This window comes from Aspergillus pseudodeflectus (genome assembly GCF_044049435.1).
Source record: "Aspergillus pseudodeflectus strain CBS 756.74 chromosome Unknown BJX68scaffold_7, whole genome shotgun sequence".
Lineage (NCBI taxonomy): Eukaryota > Fungi > Ascomycota > Eurotiomycetes > Eurotiales > Aspergillaceae > Aspergillus > Aspergillus pseudodeflectus.
This window is the reverse complement of record NW_027263783.1, coordinates 914346-933079: the sequence shown is the minus strand read 5'-3', so window position 1 is coordinate 933079 and position 18734 is coordinate 914346. Positions and strand designations below refer to the sequence as shown.

The window sequence follows — 18734 nt, the reverse complement described above, 5'->3', positions numbered from 1 at the left end:
GGGGGCTATCGGATCTGTTGATCTCAGATCCTAACATCTACGTTTAGGGAACTCCGTGGATTGATATCGACAACCGATGCCGCAGATGCCATTGACTTTGGCGAAAGCGATGTAAACCAGGACACCCTTAGTATGGACAAGAGAGAGACCGAGGTTCTTCAACTCGCCAGACTCTTCACACAGCAAAGCAGAGCTCTACTCAACAAGCGGACAGAACCCCTTTACCACAGACCCTGGGTACGACCTCGACCCGATAAGCCGTAATACGAATACCCATAGGGGGGCTGGGGAGTTTCACAGAGGGTTACCTCGGACACTCATCCGATCAGACCGAACAGATAACAGTCCGAATTAGTGATAGTACCTCTGATATTAGAATAAGCATTACAAGATCACTCGGGATCGGAAATTGGTTAGCGAGCTGTCTCCGCCGAGGCAATCGGAGTCTAGGCAGCCCCATCAGAACCTGTCTCGAAGTACAATTAATCGTTAGAGAATGTATGGAGCGCTCGCCACTTAGACGACCCACGAGGGTCATTCCTTCCCAATTGGTAGCTGCGCGACGGGTAAACAGGGAGTCAGGTCGCACCTTCCATTTCAATCATATTGTTAGGTAGACGGCCGCAGTGGACAGGACGCAGTTCCACATACTGTAGACCTCTCGCCAGGGCACGGGTCGGGTATACAATGGTCATCCATTCCTGAATAGGTGTTCTGGTCAACTCGCAATCTTGTCAAACATACCTAGACAGACGGCCCCAGCATGGATTCACATGCTTAAATTGACCAGAGCCCCACTTTAACTTTCTCAGCAGCCTGCCTCCACAGTGGCCCGAGTGTGGAATTGATAGAGCTATAGTTCTTTCACTCGGCTGAGTGCATCCTTCAAGGTTTCCGACTGCTAGACTGCTGCAAACAGTACTGAGGTGCGACTGCTTTATTAAATCACTAAGCCATACACACCACAAAGAGGAATCTGCGCATATTAAGCGCACCCATCATTCAGATTCAGGACGAGGCCCGCTGCCCTACATGGTAATTACACCGGAAGACTAATTAATTTAATATTAGCATCTTACGCTTCTAGACTATCAGAAAGCCTTGAACCGTTACAAGATAACCATCCTGCCCTGACAAGCTTGAGGGCGCTAGAGAGCTCCACATTTCGCAATAACCACTTTAGCTCTAGGAGTCCCAGATGAACTACCATACCCCTCAATCTTCTTAACAAGCTCCATTCCGTCAACTACCTCGCCAAAAACCACGTGCGCACCATCAAGCCAGGAGGTCTTGACAGTCTAAACGTTTGCGTCAGCTTGCTGCTGTCGAAGCGAGGTTATATAAGAGAGGTGGTATAGTCACCGTGATGAAGAATTGAGAACCATTCGTGTTCTTCCCAGCATTAGCCATGGATAGAATTCCAGGCCCGGTGTGCTTCAGCTTGAAGTTTTCATCGGCGAATTTCCCGCCGTAGATGGATTTACCGCCGGTTCCCTATATACGTGTGATAAGAAATCAGCTATCCCCCCTACAAGTAGTTTTTTTGACTTACATTATATTTAGTAAAATCGCCGGCTTGAAGCATGAACTGGGGAATAATACGGTGGAAGCCAGACCCCTCGTACCCAAAGCCATGGGAGCCTGTAGCGAGCTCGCGGAAGTTATGCGCGGTTATGGGGACAGCATCGTCGTAGAGCTTAAACGTGATACGGCCCTCAGGCTCTGCGCAGTATGAGGAAGGGGATGGAGCAATGGGGAAATTAGCAGACTTACTACCATCGATCGTTATGTCAAAGAAGACGGTCGCCATTTTGAATCTGGAGGTGAATGCGGAGTTGGGAGAGGAGGGGAAAAAGGAGAGGAGGGGGAAAAGGAGAAGACGGAGCTGAAGTTGTTCTTAGAAGCTTGGTGGCTTAGCTGAGCTTCAAGGAGGACGGAGCTGAAGTTGTTCTTGGAAGCGGGGGAAAGATGGTGGCTTAGCTGAGCTTCAAGGTGGGCAGTGGAAAGTATGCAATGATAACACCGGCCAAACGGGACAATATGATATACGGCATGGCTTATAACGCCCAGAGAGGCCACAAATGTCCTCCGTTGGTCTAAATCTGTAGTTTATGTGATAGCGCTGGCCTGTGTTCCTCAGAATGCCCAAGGGGGGATGGTCCTGGAACTTACACTCGGGTACAGACCAATCAGAGTGTAATCATTCCATGGGGCCGTACGACGTGGCAGGCTTCAGCCTGTCGGTGTTAGTTGGAATCGAGAACCATTGGCGGTTTGGGCCAGGTTGGCAGGCCGAGCAGGATAAAGAGGATGTCGGTAAGCTTGAGGATACGTAACTGAAGTCCAGCAATAAAAGTGTACCCATGGTTTTGAATAAATATCTAAACAATTTTGCGACAGTCGCAAGGGAAGAATTGGAGCCTTAACAGTTGTGGACAAGGACGAGTCGCTTGAGGTACACGATCGTTCCGTTTGGCCATGCGACCTCAGCGCGGGTCATGGCTAAGGTCCCCGTCGATTCCGATGTATACAAACGGTTAGGCAAGGCGAGCGTCTGCCCATAAGTACTAAAAAGATGACTTGAAATCCTGGGCATAGTTCATTGCAATAGTGACTGTTGACTCCTAAACAAGATGGTGTATGCAATGTGGGGGTTCCATATATATATATCCCGACCACATTATGTTCATTGGTGCCTCCTTAGTACTACTAGGTAGTCATCTGCAAGGCGCCACGTAGTGAGGACTAGAAATTCATGGTCCTATCTATTGGCTACGTCAGGTACAAGATAGTTCATTGAAAGTCACTTATCATTAGAGAAGAACAGGGGGGGTGAGGTAATATATGATGAGGAGGTTTGTGTATTGTCTAGCGTGGACGGGAATAGTCCTGGGTATGCCTGTATTTTGGACACCTCACAGTAACCACCGAGGGGCAGCCTTCCAAGTCCGAGCCCACGCGGAGTAACGTAAGAATTTTAGATGCGCCATTTTTAGTTCTTTTGGCCTTTTCAAACCCCTTTGAGACTGGCGCAACATACCGCAATCGGGGATCGACAGGGACGAGGGATGGGCGTCCTTTGCAACCTGGCCATCCACAGCCAGGTCCCACAGAGAGTACTATTATAACGTACCGTTCAGGCATGTCCTTGCAAAAAGGGGGAAGGCGTCATCGAGAACATTCATATTGCATGTCGTACATTTGCGCACAATGACTTGCCCACAGCTCCCGGGAATAATCTGTTGTTGGACAAACTGCCGCCTGGTTGACGTTGTTTTCTTGATGTACTTGAACGAAACTTCGATTGCAAGCTCTAGGATGGAACAATTTTCCTCGTCAAAGTCGATCACGGCAGTACGACTGTGAGATAGCATCTTGAAGGCCGTTTCAAGCATGGCTCGGTCTGATATCGCTTTGCCACCAATCCTCAGTCCTTCTTGACTTTCAATCCACTCGGCAAGGGGTGCTGGGAGTGTTTCCCAGTTGAAGTAACTGAACATCTTGAAGGCTTTCCGGGTCCAGACTGGTATACGCGACGTGGAAGGATGCCACCACTCCAGCGATTTTCATCTTCCTTTCTTCGGTGAGGAGTGCCTATCTGATCTATCAACGACTGTCCCTGAGACAAATAATCATTTTTGACACCCATTCAGGCAGAAAGGAAACTCACGATCTTATCATGCGAGATCTCCTGGGCTATTGAGCGCGTCACCATAGGATTGAGCGGACCTTTCAGGAAAGTTTCTAGGTCGCTAATATCCTTCGTTCTCTCAGCCTTCCGGAGCTCTCGTCGGTAACGCTCAGGAAACGCTGTCTGTAACGCTTGATTTGGGTTCTCGACGTGTCTGTCTCTAGTAGACTCTTGGTCTCGTGACAGTCGACACCATGAGCGGAAAGGAGTCTCTGTCTGGAAATAATAGACCTGTGATATATATGCTGCCGGTTCCCCCAGCAAGCCGAGCGGCCACAGTTAGGGCTTTATCCTGAGCCTGTCCAAAGCTCTTTCGCCGTTCTGGACCAAGCTTTCCAATGCCGCTTCTGCAGAAGAACTGTGGATGATAAACGCGAAGGATGAATCTTATGAGGGACCGACCATCGTCCCCAAGCTCAAGGTAAAGCCTGACGGAACTGAAGGCCCCCCACAACGGAAATGAAACCAGCCGAATGCCCATATTGCATTCCATCTCCTTCCAGATGTCTCGCCCCCAGCAAATCTCAACGACAGCGGACATACGTCTCCGAATCTCAACCACAAACTCGCGGTGTGGCTTGTAGATGTCCTCATTATAGAAATGAAGAACATCCAGCGTCTCTTCTCTGCGGCACACCTGGTCAAAAACTAAACAGTTATTTGACGAGAAGCCGCTGTCATTCATGAGTTGTATTGTCGGGCTTGTCGGGTCATCAGTCACTGGATTCTCTGGGTCACCAACATAGAATGTAGGATTCATGAGGTGACAGGCAATAGGAGAGGCCAGCGACCCGCTTGGAGGTAAAAGGTGCTGACTCGACCGCTCTACTCCCAGTTGTCTCCATACACCGGTCTCTTTTGCGACGAAGGTTGCGAAAGCGGAGTCGATGTCCATTGTCCTGGCCGGGCCTAGAAAATTAGTGGTCAGGTAGTCAGCGAGAGCATTGTGAGATAGTCTTACGGTGTTTCCAGTTACTATCAAGCTCTTGAATAAGAGGCAGGTATCGATGAAGCTTTGAGAGCTCCTCGTTGTTTAGAAACTTCTGAGGAGCTTCAAGCCATAAATCACCAAACAGGCGAAAAGAGGAACTCATATTGAGTCCAGACTTGAGCTGCTGTTGGCGCACTGCGAGAAAGATTGCGAGGCAGAAAGGAATGAAGGACGTGTGTTGTCGGTTGAAGATGGTAGTGGTGGGAGTAACACATTCGTTGCATGCAAATCATAGAGGCGGAGCTAAGCAGGTCTGGCGCCGCGCAATTTCTACCACCACCGGTTTACAGTCTTCGAAAAAAAAAGTAATTTACAAACATTACCTATACGCAAGCGGGCATATCTCCTCTTCTTCTAAAGTTAACCACGAAGCCTAGATTAAGGCGTATTTCCAAGGTCTACAAGCGAAGAATAGCCAATGGATTCTTGAGCAACCTTGAGACGAATATATTGAATACGTAGATGCGTAGAGGCTATATTTAGCCATTAAGCCTGCTACTCCTACGGCGCTCGCCCTATTCTAGTGGCAATAGCTGTACGAGCGCACGAGGACTATCGGAATTGGGTCTAGAATGTAGAGGGTTTCTTGGAATACGTGATCCCTTGACGAGGGAGTATACGTGATGGTCCACGGCAGGCTGTCGACGAGTAGCCTGCTTGACGATGCAGCACCAGGCCCTAGGAGATTTGGCTGTAGGAAATCATCCGAGAGGGATATCATTAAATCGGGGTTTAAGGTCAAAGAACTGTATTTCGATGTATGTGATCGAAGAGAAAAAAATTAACGAGTAGTAAAGCCTGACCTTCCTGTACGTTTAACAGCTTGCGTTGAACAGCGATGGGAAGCGCTGCAGCTAACAACACAACCGTCAAGCGCCAACCGCATTTTGTGAGGCGTTCAGAGTGAGTCCACAACCCTTACGGCCAAGTAAAACGTGTTCTCGAGGACTTGATCCTTCCTGCGGTCACGGATTGCCAAACTCAGCGTTACAATGATAGAGCGCCTTTGCGTTTTCACCTTTGGGAGTCCAAGTCTGCACTGGAAAACCCAGACACAACGTCCTCCTCTTCAAGATCTTGACGGGGCGTACCTAAGCTCACATGTTCTGCGCACTGAACATTTTGCCAACAGGCGGGACTTTGTAGCACAGCTTGGTGTCTTGAGCAAGGATAGTGACTATGGGGTGGACGAGATCTTTATCAATGAGGACGAGGACTGGATTGGCCATCTCTTCGGTACTCAGTACAGCTTCAATCCCGAGCATTACAAGAATTCGAATCCTCGTCAATCTTGGCTTCTGGGGTGTTGCTTTGGAACGAAAATGTCCAGCTTCATCCGCCCCCCCGGGCTAGGAATCATCTCCTGATTCATTGTCCCCTTTTTTTTTTTTTTTTTTTTTTTTTTTTTTTTTTTTTTTTTTGGCCCGCTGATATTTTGATTTCTTGCTCGCTTCTTATTTTCGTCTATCTTAATACTTTTGGTGGTTGTGTACACAACGTTTCTCAGGCATAGTCGCCTCGCAAAGGCCACCTGATCATCGGTTATGCACCATTGAACATACGTCATCAATATTTCCAGCCCAGTGCTTCCATTCTCGTGATATCTAAATTGAAGGCTTTGCTCGCTAATTCTTAGTCGCTGTGAGGTTCCGCAGATCCCTCAGGAACAGGCGTGAGAGAGGGCATAAAAATATGCACCTCTCGCGGAAGGCGAGAAATGATTGTCACTAGTGCATTGTACATGTCCATTGTAAATCTGGCCTAGTCCAATTATTAGCTCCGTTTATTACATCGATTCGAGATTCGGTGAAAAGTCTTACTGTGTTTTCCTCAATGAAATTGCCAATCTGATCAGCATGATTCACACCAGTCTTAGGACTGAAATGCCAATACTTTCCTTTGGCTGCTGGTATATCCTCTGGATTGTGAGGGAAGAAGCTTGCCTCTGCAATTAGCTCGTCGTTGTGGCTACCATGTCGGCCTCCAGTTGGATTGAGTGGGCCTTGCATAGAGGCAGTATTCACGATGCCATCGTTGACCTTCCAGGTGCGAGAGTCACTTCCTAGAATATTGGCTTCATGATCGGTCAAGTCATAGGAACTCATGGCGTACGCAATTGGAAGCATAGGCGGGAAGACACTCGGGACTGGTAAGTAATCAGGAGGTCCAGGTATTCTGATTTGGTAACCATTGTCCCTGAGGAAAGGATTGACGAGATAGTTCAAAGCCCAAACAAAAACATGGGTGAAGGAAGTTTGCGTAGCCACAAAATCGTATCCACTCTGGGTAATAAAATTACGCACAAGTTGAGCCGCCGCCTGGATAGGTGGGAATGGTATTCCCTTGATAAAGTCATCAATAGCCAGAGGAAACTCACTCAGCGCGTGTAACGTCCATTGTGGCCAGTTGGCGGGAAATTGCTGCACACAGGTGAAGGACAGGCTGAAGTAGTATATATTGTCGAAGGTAGGAGTGGTTTTGTTGTTCAAATCATCGACTCCAGCAATGCTATTATCATAAAGTCCATTGTGGTCTGAATCGAGCCATCGACGCACTGGTCCGGGTTGAGCACCATGTATATGAGATTCCAATCTTGTTCGCATCTCTTGGAAAGATTCTTCATCTCCGGCTGGATTTCTGCCTTTTCTAAGGCCCCAATGATCAAGTTGAAGATCATAAAACCTATTTTCAGGTTCGCTGAAAGAAAGAGTTGCAAACAGGCGGCCAATAAGTCTAGTCCTTTGCTCAATATCCATTTCCTACTCACATTAGCAAACTTCAGATGTATGGAAGGAAGACATACTCTGAAATATTTCTCGATGGCATTGACAACTGTGGTACCCCTATGAGGTGTCCCAATAGTTGAAACCGAAATTGCCCAGTTGCTGCGTCCTGGGTGTTCGAAATATTTCGAGTGCGCCGGAGGACTACCCGAGGTGTCGTTTGTCAAATTCCTCGAGCCATTTTCCATAAGATGGAGCAAATATCGAACAGTATTTCCTCCTTGTGAATGACAAATAAAGTGAACTGGCTTGTCCTTACTCCAGACCCAGTTGGTCCATCTTTTGCGATCACGCGTGAATATAATCGGGAGTTTTCGCTTTGTAGTATACCGTTCATATCCATATCTTTCTGGAAATATATCACCATAGTCGACTTCAATACCCTGGCGCGATGTGTCTCTTCTAAAAAGGTACTGCCATATCCTACATTGAGTCAGAAAATCTTGGGTCCCATATCTCCCCGTTGCGCACATACCAGCTGAAGTTGCTTAGCTTGTCATTGCTTAGCTTGTCATCTCCAAATGTACCTTTTTCGACGTCATACCAGGAGAATCTGCATCCTGTTAGAATCTCTGGTCGAAATTTTATCCTGCATACATGCCTTCCAGATGTAAGCTGTGCATAAAGCTCACACGCGCGTTCCCAATTAGATGAGATGGGAGCTATTGGAGTCACGATCACCGTGTAACCAGCTTTTGCAAGCTCCTGGGGAATATTCTCAATCCCACCCCAGTAATTGACAGCGCCAAAGAGAGGACTTCCCCATCCCGAAAATCCTGGCACTTGGAGGAGTGTTAGAACAGTGTATTTTCCTCTTCAAGTACTCTTACCCATCACAATAGGAACTTCCTGTGCTGCTCCAGTTCTGGCATCATAACTATTTGCGAGTCTTGTTGCCAGTTCTTGGAGGTCGGCAAGTTGGTTTTCATTATCGTTTGACTGCATTTTAAAAAAAATGTTAAATTGCGTAATGGATGTATATATATATTTTGTTGGTTGAATTTCGTTCAAAATCTGTGTCGCTGGTAAGGGTATATATAGGTAGTTCTTGCACCTGCGCTCGCCAAGACGGATTAGCTGTTTTGCGAAACTGATCTAGACCTATTCACATTCAAATTGCAAGAAACCCACCGGTCGTGGAAAACAAGGCAGTGGTCTGACCCAGCCATTAGCCTCAGCGCGTCATCTATACTTTCTTGCTTTCTCGCGCTGGTGTTTGCGGGTCATTGACTCCGTAGGAGATTCTGGCAGCACCTCATGACGAAACGCGGTGAAAGTAACAGTTCAATAGGCAGCTCAACCCCAATTTGGTGGAAGATGTGGCTACCAAATCCCGGCTTCATCGTGAGAGGCTGTTGTCGTCAACTCCAATTTCCCAAAACAGGTCGACTACCTTTGCCGAGTCGTCATTCCACCCTAACCTGAGATCTACGGCACTGTTGGGTTCCATGATCTTTAATGAAGATCTCCTGCTGTTAAAGTTTAGTTGGAAATCCGACGTACTCTAGCCAGCATCCGCTTTATAATTCCGGGTAGAGCCGAATTCACGCCTGGGCATGTGAAGAATATTAGATTAGCTTTGCTTAATCTTGGTCTTATTAAAGTTAAGGATGCGTGGCGCGGAAACTTAATTTCAACTTAATTCTTTGTTACAAGTCATTCATTGGTCTAGACTTGCGTGGGCCCAAGTCCTGAAGACGGGAGCAGTCAGCTGTGAAGATGTAGGTTATCCCATATAAAGCGTCAGCCACAGTGTCAGAGTCTTATCCGTGGTATTCTTGAATTTTTTTTTTTAGTATAGGTGCCCACATAATAAAGGAATAAAGCTTGTTGAAGGAGCACAAGTTTGCTCCATGCTTTCTTTAATTCCAACATGACTGCTGAACCACAAGACGGCAATTGCGTCGTCAGCTCTCTATCCGATTGAATCTATAGATATAGGATACATCGACGGGTTCAAATTAAAATCTAGCTGATGTTATTCTCCGAGTGTGGGAAATATTTCCAAAAACCCTTTTCCAGCTTTAAGCAGGTAGTGGCGTTACAGTCGCGTGACAAAGGGTTTCAAAAACAACCCAACATATGGAACATGCCTGACAGCGGTAGACGCTGTGTTAATTCCAATCAAGACTATTTACTTTGAACGTATGCTTCTATCACACGCTAGTTCCCCAGAACGATTGTACTCGTGAGGATTCCGTATCTTCAAGAAGCTGGACCCCATACTTACATCACCATTAATTATTTCCTGCTTTCGATTCCGTATGCTTGGAGATGCATGGCTACAAGTAGATTATAGGCCCCTCATGCCTTGTCATCATCAAGCTCTTCATCAAAAGACCACCCCTCTTCTCATATTGCAGCTATGCCTTCTTTGACCAACTGGAATGACGAAATTCAGTATACCGTACCTGATGATCGGTACAAGACACCGACACAGGTTTCGGAAGTACAGGAGATTGTCCGGGAAGCATTTAAACAGGATCAACGGGTGACAGTTATTGGCGCAATGCATTCAACAACCGAATGCACGATTGGCACCGGCATCATCATATCATTGAAAAAGATGGCTCGCATAATATCAGTCAACCAGGAACAGCTCACAGTCACTGTTGAAGGCGGCGTGAGCCTCCGCGAGCTGTGTGCACACTTGAAACCATCTGGCCTTCAACCCCCTGTTATCCTCGAGTGGGGAAATTTTCATATCGGTGCCATCAGTGGTACACATGCCAATGATACCTCGATGAATCGATCTGCGCAGTTCTCGTCATTTGTGCTTGGGGTGAAGCTGGTCGCACCAAATGGCGAGATCATGGAGATATCCGAATCACAGAACGCAGAGTACCTGCCCGCTGTTCGCTCCCATTTCGGCATGCTTGGGGTTGTCTGCGAGGTCACAATGCGGATTTTCAAGTCCCAGCCGCTCGAGATGAGTTTCCAGGTTGCGGAGATTGGCGGGTTCCTTGACAATTTTGGTCGAGAACTCCAAGCTCTGAAAGCGGAATACGACCAGGTTTTTGGGATGTTGTTCCCGACCTCTGGTAAGCTGCTCTTCCAGCGCCGCAAGTTCGTGGACTCCGCAAAATCAAAGTCGGATCTCCCGGAGACTCAAGTTGAAAATAAGAATATCATTTCTCTGTTCGGGGACCTGTTTCTTCCTCTCGTGAAGGTCATAACGGTTCTGCAGCTCCCAGCGGCTGTTGCAGCACCACTCAATAAAGTACTGATTGACTTGCCGCTGAAGTGGATCCGCAACAGTACCTATACCATAGATCCTTGCGACCGTGGTGTAATCTATGAGGAAGGCGACCCCAACTTTGAATTCTATGACTGGGTGTTTCCCGAGGAAAAGTGGTGTGATATCGTCCGCGCGTTTCTGCAACTGAGCGACCGTTTCCGAAGGGAGCATAACTTTACCTTGCTCATGCCCGTTGCCGTCTACTTTCTCAAGCAAGACAAATCCTCTTTGCTGTCTCGTTCGCGGAAGGGGAATATGATCGCCGTTGACCCCCTGTATCCTGACCCACCAGATCCCACGTGGAAGGCGTTTCGCCTGGCTTTCAATGAGATTGCGGTGCTTCACGGTGGCGTCCCACATATCAATAAGACGCGGGACGGAGCCATCAGCAACCTGACCAAGACCCATGATCCAGAGAGTATCCGGCGCTTCCTTCAGATACGCAAGCAGCTGGACCCTAAGGACTTGTTCCTCAATGACTACTTCAGGACCTTGTTCGGCATATAGCTTGGATCTCGCAGCGTATAAGCAAAAGTTGTACCAAAATCCGAAACCGTAACTAGTTAACTGATATTTACAGTCATCTGTATGTATGTCTTTATTATGGAACTGTGCTATTGCCTACGTTACCAACACCTGTGGGCATGTAGATTGCCATTCAAGTACACACACTGTCACTATGCCTTTTTGAGGACACCTATAAACTATCTACTCCTAGAATATTTTCATGGTATAAGTATTCTTATTTATTTTACTATAGAGAGATAAATATATATATAAACTTTCCATGGCATGCGGTAGCGAGTTTAATCACACAAAAGAGAATGCTTATAGTATTCTCAAGGCAGACAGCAGCAGAACCGGCGCTTTCAGATTAGGAAAATATATTCCCTTTCAAGGTACGATATTGGAAAGAAGGAAGACAGGACCAGTTAGGCATACACCTTACCACATTAGGTGGAACAGGGGATGTTGTAGAATAATGGCATCCACCCGCACGCTCGTTCAGGCCATCCTGCTGTGCCATGTACATCTGTTTCCGGGCCGGGTTCGATCTTGCCGAGCGGGTTTTGATCATCTCCCCAACTGTAACGTCTTTGCCAGGTATCTCGTCCCCTTTAACCAGGAATAGGATATCCTCCACGCGCGGATCTAAATTTACAAGCGTCTCCACTTCAACTAGCAGCGCCTCCTCCACGAGGGACGCGAGCCAGAGGGAATCAAACGGGCCTTCGCGGTGGGGCCAGGCCCGTATGAGGTTAATCGCCCGCCACCGGACCTGGAAATCCGTACAGAACATGGGCGGCGATGTACAGAGGCGGGATGGTCCCGGGTTCGAGCGTCACCGTGGGCCGCTCCGGGTACTGGTCGAGAATGTGCTGTGCAAAGCGACCAGCGGCCTCCAGGTCGCCGGTGTAGTTGCGTCGGGTTGTAGTCGTGCTTTTGGTGTTTTCCCCCAGGAGACACGCTTTTATGCAGACTGAGAGACTCAGAGTGCATAGGAACATGACTTCGGCGGAGCGTTTCTCCTTCCTGTTGCGAAGGAGCCCATGATGATCGGCCAGTCTGTAGGAAGGCAGAAACGACTCCTTGAACCGGATGAAGTCGGCCCAGACTGTCAGTTGCTCGTGATTGAAGGCTTTCTAGTTCTGTTACGAGGCGCTTAAAGGCTCGCATTTCCACTGGCAGGCCATCAAAATGGAACGGGGCGCAGAGATTTATATAGAGCGCTTAGTAACTGAAGACATTTCACTTATTATTGCATTATCAGGGGCATTTCCTAAAAGTGCCTCTGGCACGTGACTCTAATATAGGCTTGGAACAGTTGTTAACATACGTCTTAAAGTTGCTGACATACACACGCCTCTCATTTATCATCACACTGTGGTCCCTCAGAAAATAGGGTTCCTATTTACATAGCGGTATAGACATATCAGTACATGTTAAGACAGAAATTTCAGTCGAAAACCCAAAAGTTGAATCGTAGTAGACTTGGAAATACCAGAATCAGCCTACAGTAAGATATCATGAGATATTCATTACTTTATTACCGCCTGAACATAAAATATCAAACAAGTTGATCTCCCTTGTCTTGGCAGTGGTAATATTCATATTAACTTATATAGCGCATGCCGTTGAGAGAAGCAATTGACGCCGTCCCAGAAAGAGTCCTCAGGTGTCAGATGGCACCTACAACTATACAGGCTGTTTGAATCGATGGTAGATGTTCTTCTAAAAAAAAGAAAGCTTGAGACGTCTATCCAAGAATATGAGAATCTTCGCCACGAGGGTTGATTTTTGGTAGGTTCTCTTCAATTCCAGCGATTCCAAGAACCAGTCACCATCCTTCATCGTCCATGTCTCATGATAATACCCTCCGCCACGGATCTCCACCAATCCGGCAGTGTGTTTCAGTATGATTTGATCTTCCATGCCCCAGATGGCTCTCACCTCACCAGGGGCTTCGAGTTGCAGGTCGCCGGGTCCGAACATATGTAGTGTCTGGGCGTTTGCAAAGAACTTGCGGAAAAATGTTGTAAATGCAGCAGAGGATTGGAACTGGAATGAAGTATTGCCAGCCTTTAAGACGGACCCATCGGCATCGTAGAAACTTAGTTTGGCGTCCGGCAATGCGACTTGGTCAAACTTGTCCCATTGCTTGGTGTCGATGTATCGGCCGTATTGTGCTTTCTTCCGGGTAACTATTTCGGCGATTTCGGGAGGGACAATCTTGAGAGAGGTTGACATGATGAACTTTTGTGTTTGTAAAAGACCATTGAATGATCAGAGGAAAACAGTTCGAGGGTGTGCTATTTGACTCGGGGGCAGTACGTAGCCCCCGAATTTTTACCGAGGTAGACAAAGCACATAATGAGCCTTTACTGGTGTGAATCTCGGAATTCAACCATTAAGATAGCAGGACTTTCCCGGGGGCTTACTACATAAGGGTCGTGGCGTCACAGATCATCAAGCGACGGAGCAATAATTGTGCCGCATACCGATAATCCAATGCACCATGACTGGGCTTTAGAGATTGGTCTTTTCCAGCTCAGGATAAAGTTGCCAAGACCATGTGAAGCGCTTCATATTCAGAGATTCTGAGGGAGCATAAACTGGCCTCGGCCCAAAGAAAGTTGTTCCTTCCCATACCCGGAACAATGGGGCTTCAGGACTGATCATGCGTGGTGGATCCGGAATCATCCCGATACATACGATGCTCGAGTAACGGGATAAAACTGGGATTACGGTTTCCGGAATCATCCCGATACGGTGTCGCAAGCCACAAGAGATAAAACACCCAAAACTTACGTCTCTCGAACCTTGCCTTGGAGAGAGAAGAAAGTGAGTCAGCCCATGGTCCTTGCAAAGTGATCTCAGATACCTTGGCATTTTTTTCACACATGTCGCACATGTCATACATAATATATTCTGACTTCTTGACACTCTCTTTCCCACTATCAACGTCCATCCAATGTCCAACGTGAAACAATGGCTCGATTGCTATTGTCGGCGCGGAATATAGCGCCTGCTTACCAGGCCATATATAATACATAAGCCATGTATTATAGCCGCTGGGCTTTATATAGTAAAGAATAGTGATTTGTTCCACTATAATTATACCTATGCAATCTAAATCCCCATATTCCGCTTCATCTATATATATATATTCCCCAGTTATACCCCAGCTACGCCTGCATTTTAGGAGCAAGCCACACGAGATTGGCTTTGACATGGTCTTGTTGATTGCGGAGCCAGGAAGTGACCATCTGTAGTAAAGGCAAAGATGGACTATGATCTGCATGCCAATGACTTGAAATATCTGAATATATGAACCTGTCTCTATTATCCTGAACAACGTCTGATTCCGGAACAGGACCACGCGAGACAGAGAGTTAACTCTCCCCTACACCAGCTCCGCATAAACCGCCCCATCCAACGCCCCCGTAATCGCAGCAAACCTCGCATCCGCCGCCGAAATCACCTGCGTAAACGTCGTCGCCGCCACCCCCTTGGCCCGATCAATCCACCAGTACAGATTCGGCCTCCCGGCCCACTGCAGCGTCCTGAAGATCGCTTCCCCGAAATCCCGCGCGTATACACCTGCCCCCCAAACGTAATCTTGATCCCCGTCGCCTCCACCTCCACCGCCGCCGTGGAAAGCAGCGATGCGCGCAGCGGGCCGGAAAGAAGGGCTTGGAGCTCGAAGAGGCCGGTTGTTTGAGGGCGGAAGATCTCGTCGATGCTTGCGGGTTGCGGGCGTAAGGAAGGGTGTGCCATCGGCGAGCAGCATGGTGATGAAGCGCGTCCAGTCGGCTGGGGTTGAGAAGATGCCGTGGCCGCCGCAGTCGTGGGGAGCGGGGATCCGGGAGACCGGTTCGCGTGGGGCGAGACCGTGGTCGGGGGTGCGCTCGTACATTGGTACCAGGCGGGCGAGAATGTTGGGCTGGTGCTCCGGGTGGAATGTTTGTCGAGGTTCATTCCGAGTGGCTCCCAGACTGTTGTCCGCAACAAGTCCTCGAGGGTCGTGTTGTTAATGCGTGCGACGATTTGAAGAAATGATTACGTTGTTCCACGTCGCCGGAGCATACATTTACGTCGACTCAATGGGTAATCCGTTAGGTGTGGAGGACGTTTTCTCAAAGTTGGCTAGCGCCAAGGCTCATTACTGTACGCGGAAGTCGGCCTTGGCCCGAATTATGTTGATCAGTTTATTCGTTGAATGCTTGGGGTCTATGTCTTGCGGAGAAGAATGCTTCTAGAACACAAAGAAGGCAGGGAACATGAGGGTATTCAACTCAAGAATCTTGTCTATCTTGTATTAAGAGCCTATTCTTTGGGGAAAGAGTGCATTCCGCAGTGAATACTGAGACTGGGGAGTAGAGAAGTGCTGGAGGTGTGGTCCTTGCCCTTATACCCTTTGGTCACGGCCAATGATTTCGCTCGAAACTATGTAGTTGGTCTATGTAACTCCACACAGTTTCCCAGCGGCACATATCTATTTTCTTCTGGAGTCCCAGAATGTGACAAAAATGGTAGCAGGGCATATTTAGTCTATAAGAAGGACCTCCAGCATAATTGATTCGTGACTCAGACAGCCTCGCGCCACCACATAATGAAATGCTCAGTCAGTTGCCGCATCTACCTAGTCATCTCAATACCAGCTGTGCCCGAACATAGATCTTGGAGAGCCGCATGAGAAAAGTATTGCCTGAGGCATGACGCTTCTTGGTCAGTGATTGGCAGATTAGCTATTACTTTAACATCACTGATTGCCGTAGCCTAGCCATAGTCTTAATATGCTCAGGCCATGAGCACTATACTATTTACAACGTATGCTATAGCTAAAGTGTATTAATATATATATATATTCCGTCCCTGTTACTAGAAATTATTAGTATCTTTGCTTTACCTTAGAAAATAGTAGTGGATAGTAGTTCCTTCTGTTTTCTAATATTAACGATGTGGATGGCCCAAGGGTCACGGTCTTGTACGGCCTATAAACTAATAGAGGAGTTACTAGACTAGGTCCATGGACTGGGATGGCCCGCGAGCTAGTAAATAAGACAGACCAGAAGATTTAGAGTCTAAATAGCCTATAAAGTTAGTATACTTATTATAGCTACCTAAAGAGTATTTAGCTTACCTTGTTCTAAGCGCGTAAGAGCCCTATTATAGACAGAGCTCTTTATGCCTAACTAGGTCGTGGGTAGTGATCTTGAAAACTTAGTAGTTAGAACTACCTATCCTCTACTTTTAACCTACTTAGGTCCCATGCTTTGATCATAGAACTTAGTATGTTTCTAATAAGCCAGCACCCTAGTAGTTACTAGATAGGGTATCTCTTATACTCTTTATTATGCTTTGTGAGCTTGTTTTACTATTATGCCTTATACTATCCTCGCCTTCCTCCTAGGTATGAGATGACACCTTCTAATATTCTTACTTAACTAATAAAGTTCAGATTATAAGGTTTCCACGGTCCTTAGGTAGATAGTATCTAAATACTCTTTAGCCCTTATATCCCACGACCATTTAGAATCTAGATAGAGAATAATCTAGTATAGGAGCCGAGCCTCCTTAATAGGTGTCTACTCGCGATAGACTCTTTTGCCTATTATAAGATACCAAAACGTGGAGCTACTATAATAGGATAGATAGGGAAGAGAGTAGCTAAATAATAATAGAGGTATTAAATTAGTAGATAAGTAAGGTCCTATTAATTTAATATCCACGCTTAGGCTTATAAATAAAGGAACTTATAAGCTCTAATTAGATGCTAGGGTAATTTTATTATATCTGTAAGACCCTCACCACATGTATATAGGATAGCTAGAACTTCACGGGCTGAGTCAGCCAGGGGCTGACTCAGCACACGAAAGGATATCCTCCCTTCATGAAGGCAGTGACTTCGCAACTCAGTTTTAATCTATAATATTAACCTGACTACTGATTCACGCATGGATTCTACCTTTAATACTTCTTATTAAGTGCCTTTATACTCTTTTATACTTATTATAACCCCTTTAGGCCTCAGGTCCTTATAATTTTAATACTTAAACTTTGTGATTTATCTGTTAGGGGTAAAGGATACTTAGTACTATAGGACAATCTAAGCTAACACCTAGATATTATAAGACAAGATCACACGATGTAACTATCTAACTAGAATCATCTTATAATATAACTAAGTCAATCTATCTAGCTTATAAAAGGATAATAATCCTAGAGGATATAAAAGTAACCTTACTCTTAGCTTCTAGTAGTTCCGTGAATAGGGGTAATTAAATAATAGATATTATAGACATAACGTCTTAAGAAGACCTTAAAAATATATTTCTTAAGGAACTCTATAAACAAGCTAAGACTATTAAGAACCTTTATAAATAAGTAGAATATATTATAATTATTAAAGGGGACTATTAGTTCCCCCTTTATAAGCATAACTAATTAGAATTATAAATATAGTAACTACCTCCTCCTAAAAGACCTCTCCTTTTATAAATACCTACTAAAGATGAGTAGTATTATATAATAACCTATATAAACTACTATGACTTCACGTGAAAGATAAGAGCTTTTAGGGAAATAAATTACTACTTAGAGGAGGACTATCTAAACCTTATAATCCTATATCTTGACTTAATACTCTAAGGGTTATAAGAGCTTAAGGATATCCTATATACTTTATAAATATAGGATAACTTCTACTAGTTTCTCCTTTATTAGTTAGAAGATCCCACAGACTATTACTACATAGCCTAGAGTAAGGCTATTTATATAAAGCCTTATAAGGGTGAGGATAACTATACCTACCTAAGCCGCTGGCGTGACTAGTGGGCAGAGATTAGTAATAAAGGTTACTCTATAGATACTATTATTCTAAGACTATTCTATGAGTCTTTCCTATTTATAGTATGCTAGAAGGTTCATGAATAAAACTAATTCCTAAAGATACTAGTAGAATTAGTATCCCTTATTATAAAACTCTAACTAAGTATCTAGTTAAATACCTTATAAAAGAATTAATCTTAATAAGGGAAGAAGAATAATAGGTAAGGTAATAGAGTAAAATTAGAAGGCTCCCTATAACTAAGACCTAATTATAAAGGATAATAGTCACTATAGGGCTAGATAGGCAACCATCTGGTTCACAGAACAGGTTAATACTAGAATAACTATAAGGATGGTGTGTGATGCCACCTATATAGGAAATCAGGTCATATTAAACCAGACTACCCTAACCTTATAAGGGAGAAGGAGTAAAAGAACTAAGAATAATATAAGGTACCTGTAACTATAGTAGCTATAGTAGCTAAGGAATCACTACTAGGAAGAAAGTAGCTAGTAAGAGAGAGGATAGTCCTCCCTATAAAGGCTACCTTACCTAGTAGAGTGATCATGGATTATAAGACCCTAATTAATAGTAGAAGTAAGGTTAATATAGTTCTATCCTTACTTATAAAGTAGGTAGGATAGGATATCCTCCTATATTAAATATTTATATGAACTGTAAATAAAGGGAAGCTTTAA

General features: G+C 45.7%; 6 protein-coding genes across 6 annotated transcripts; 1 reads left to right on the top strand and 5 right to left on the bottom strand.

Moving 5' to 3' along the window:
* Positions 1-1045: 1045 nt before the first annotated feature.
* Positions 1046-1835, bottom strand: BJX68DRAFT_229982 (peptidylprolyl isomerase). The gene is made up of 4 exons (XM_071039144.1): positions 1774-1835; positions 1553-1722; positions 1363-1494; positions 1046-1298 (listed from the first exon to the last, which is right to left on the bottom strand). Exons 1-4 carry the CDS (start codon positions 1808-1810, stop codon positions 1149-1151), a joined length of 489 nt encoding a protein of 162 aa, XP_070902910.1. The 5' UTR covers positions 1811-1835; the 3' UTR covers positions 1046-1148.
* Positions 1836-3122: 1287 nt separating this feature from the next.
* Positions 3123-4785, bottom strand: BJX68DRAFT_263566 (uncharacterized protein; the record flags this gene model as incomplete). The annotated part of the gene is made up of 3 exons (XM_071044720.1): positions 3123-3508; positions 4235-4600; positions 4653-4785. The coding sequence occupies 3 exons, from the start codon at positions 4783-4785 to the stop codon at positions 3123-3125; spliced, it is 885 nt and encodes a 294-aa protein (XP_070902909.1).
* Positions 4786-6314: 1529 nt separating this feature from the next.
* BJX68DRAFT_253310 (alpha/beta-hydrolase) lies at positions 6315-8410 on the bottom strand (the record flags this gene model as incomplete). The annotated part of the gene is made up of 6 exons (XM_071042696.1): positions 6315-6443; positions 6503-7441; positions 7486-7848; positions 7937-8018; positions 8067-8247; positions 8296-8410. The coding sequence occupies 6 exons, from the start codon at positions 8408-8410 to the stop codon at positions 6315-6317; spliced, it is 1809 nt and encodes a 602-aa protein (XP_070902908.1).
* A 1420-nt stretch (positions 8411-9830) lies between these two features.
* On the top strand, positions 9831-11210 carry BJX68DRAFT_263564 (uncharacterized protein; the record flags this gene model as incomplete). Its single annotated transcript, XM_071044719.1, has 1 exon — positions 9831-11210. One exon carries the CDS (start codon positions 9831-9833, stop codon positions 11208-11210), a length of 1380 nt encoding a protein of 459 aa, XP_070902907.1.
* Positions 11211-12772: 1562 nt separating this feature from the next.
* On the bottom strand, positions 12773-13565 carry BJX68DRAFT_229981 (uncharacterized protein). The gene has a single exon (XM_071039143.1). The coding sequence runs from the start codon at positions 13449-13451 to the stop codon at positions 12936-12938; it is 516 nt and encodes a 171-aa protein (XP_070902906.1). The 5' UTR covers positions 13452-13565; the 3' UTR covers positions 12773-12935.
* Positions 13566-14607: 1042 nt separating this feature from the next.
* BJX68DRAFT_263562 (uncharacterized protein) lies at positions 14608-15120 on the bottom strand (the record flags this gene model as incomplete). Its single annotated transcript, XM_071044718.1, has 1 exon — positions 14608-15120. One exon carries the CDS (start codon positions 15118-15120, stop codon positions 14608-14610), a length of 513 nt encoding a protein of 170 aa, XP_070902905.1.
* Between the last annotated feature and the right edge of the window lie 3614 nt (positions 15121-18734).

Excerpts from the sequence above, each read along its gene's own strand:
- BJX68DRAFT_229982 (XM_071039144.1), bottom strand. The coding sequence starts at position 1,810 with ATGGCGACCGTCTTCTTTGACATAACGATCGATGGTA. Across the intron at positions 1,723-1,773 it reads TGACATAACGATCGATGGTA|AGCCTGAGGGCCGTATCACG; the intron begins GTAAGTCTGCTA and ends CATACTGCGCAG. Across the intron at positions 1,495-1,552 it reads GCGATTTTACTAAATATAAT|GGAACCGGCGGTAAATCCAT; the intron begins GTAAGTCAAAAA and ends ACACGTATATAG.
- BJX68DRAFT_229981 (XM_071039143.1), bottom strand. The coding sequence starts at position 13,451 with ATGTCAACCTCTCTCAAGATTGTCCCTCCCGAAATCGCCGAAATAGTT.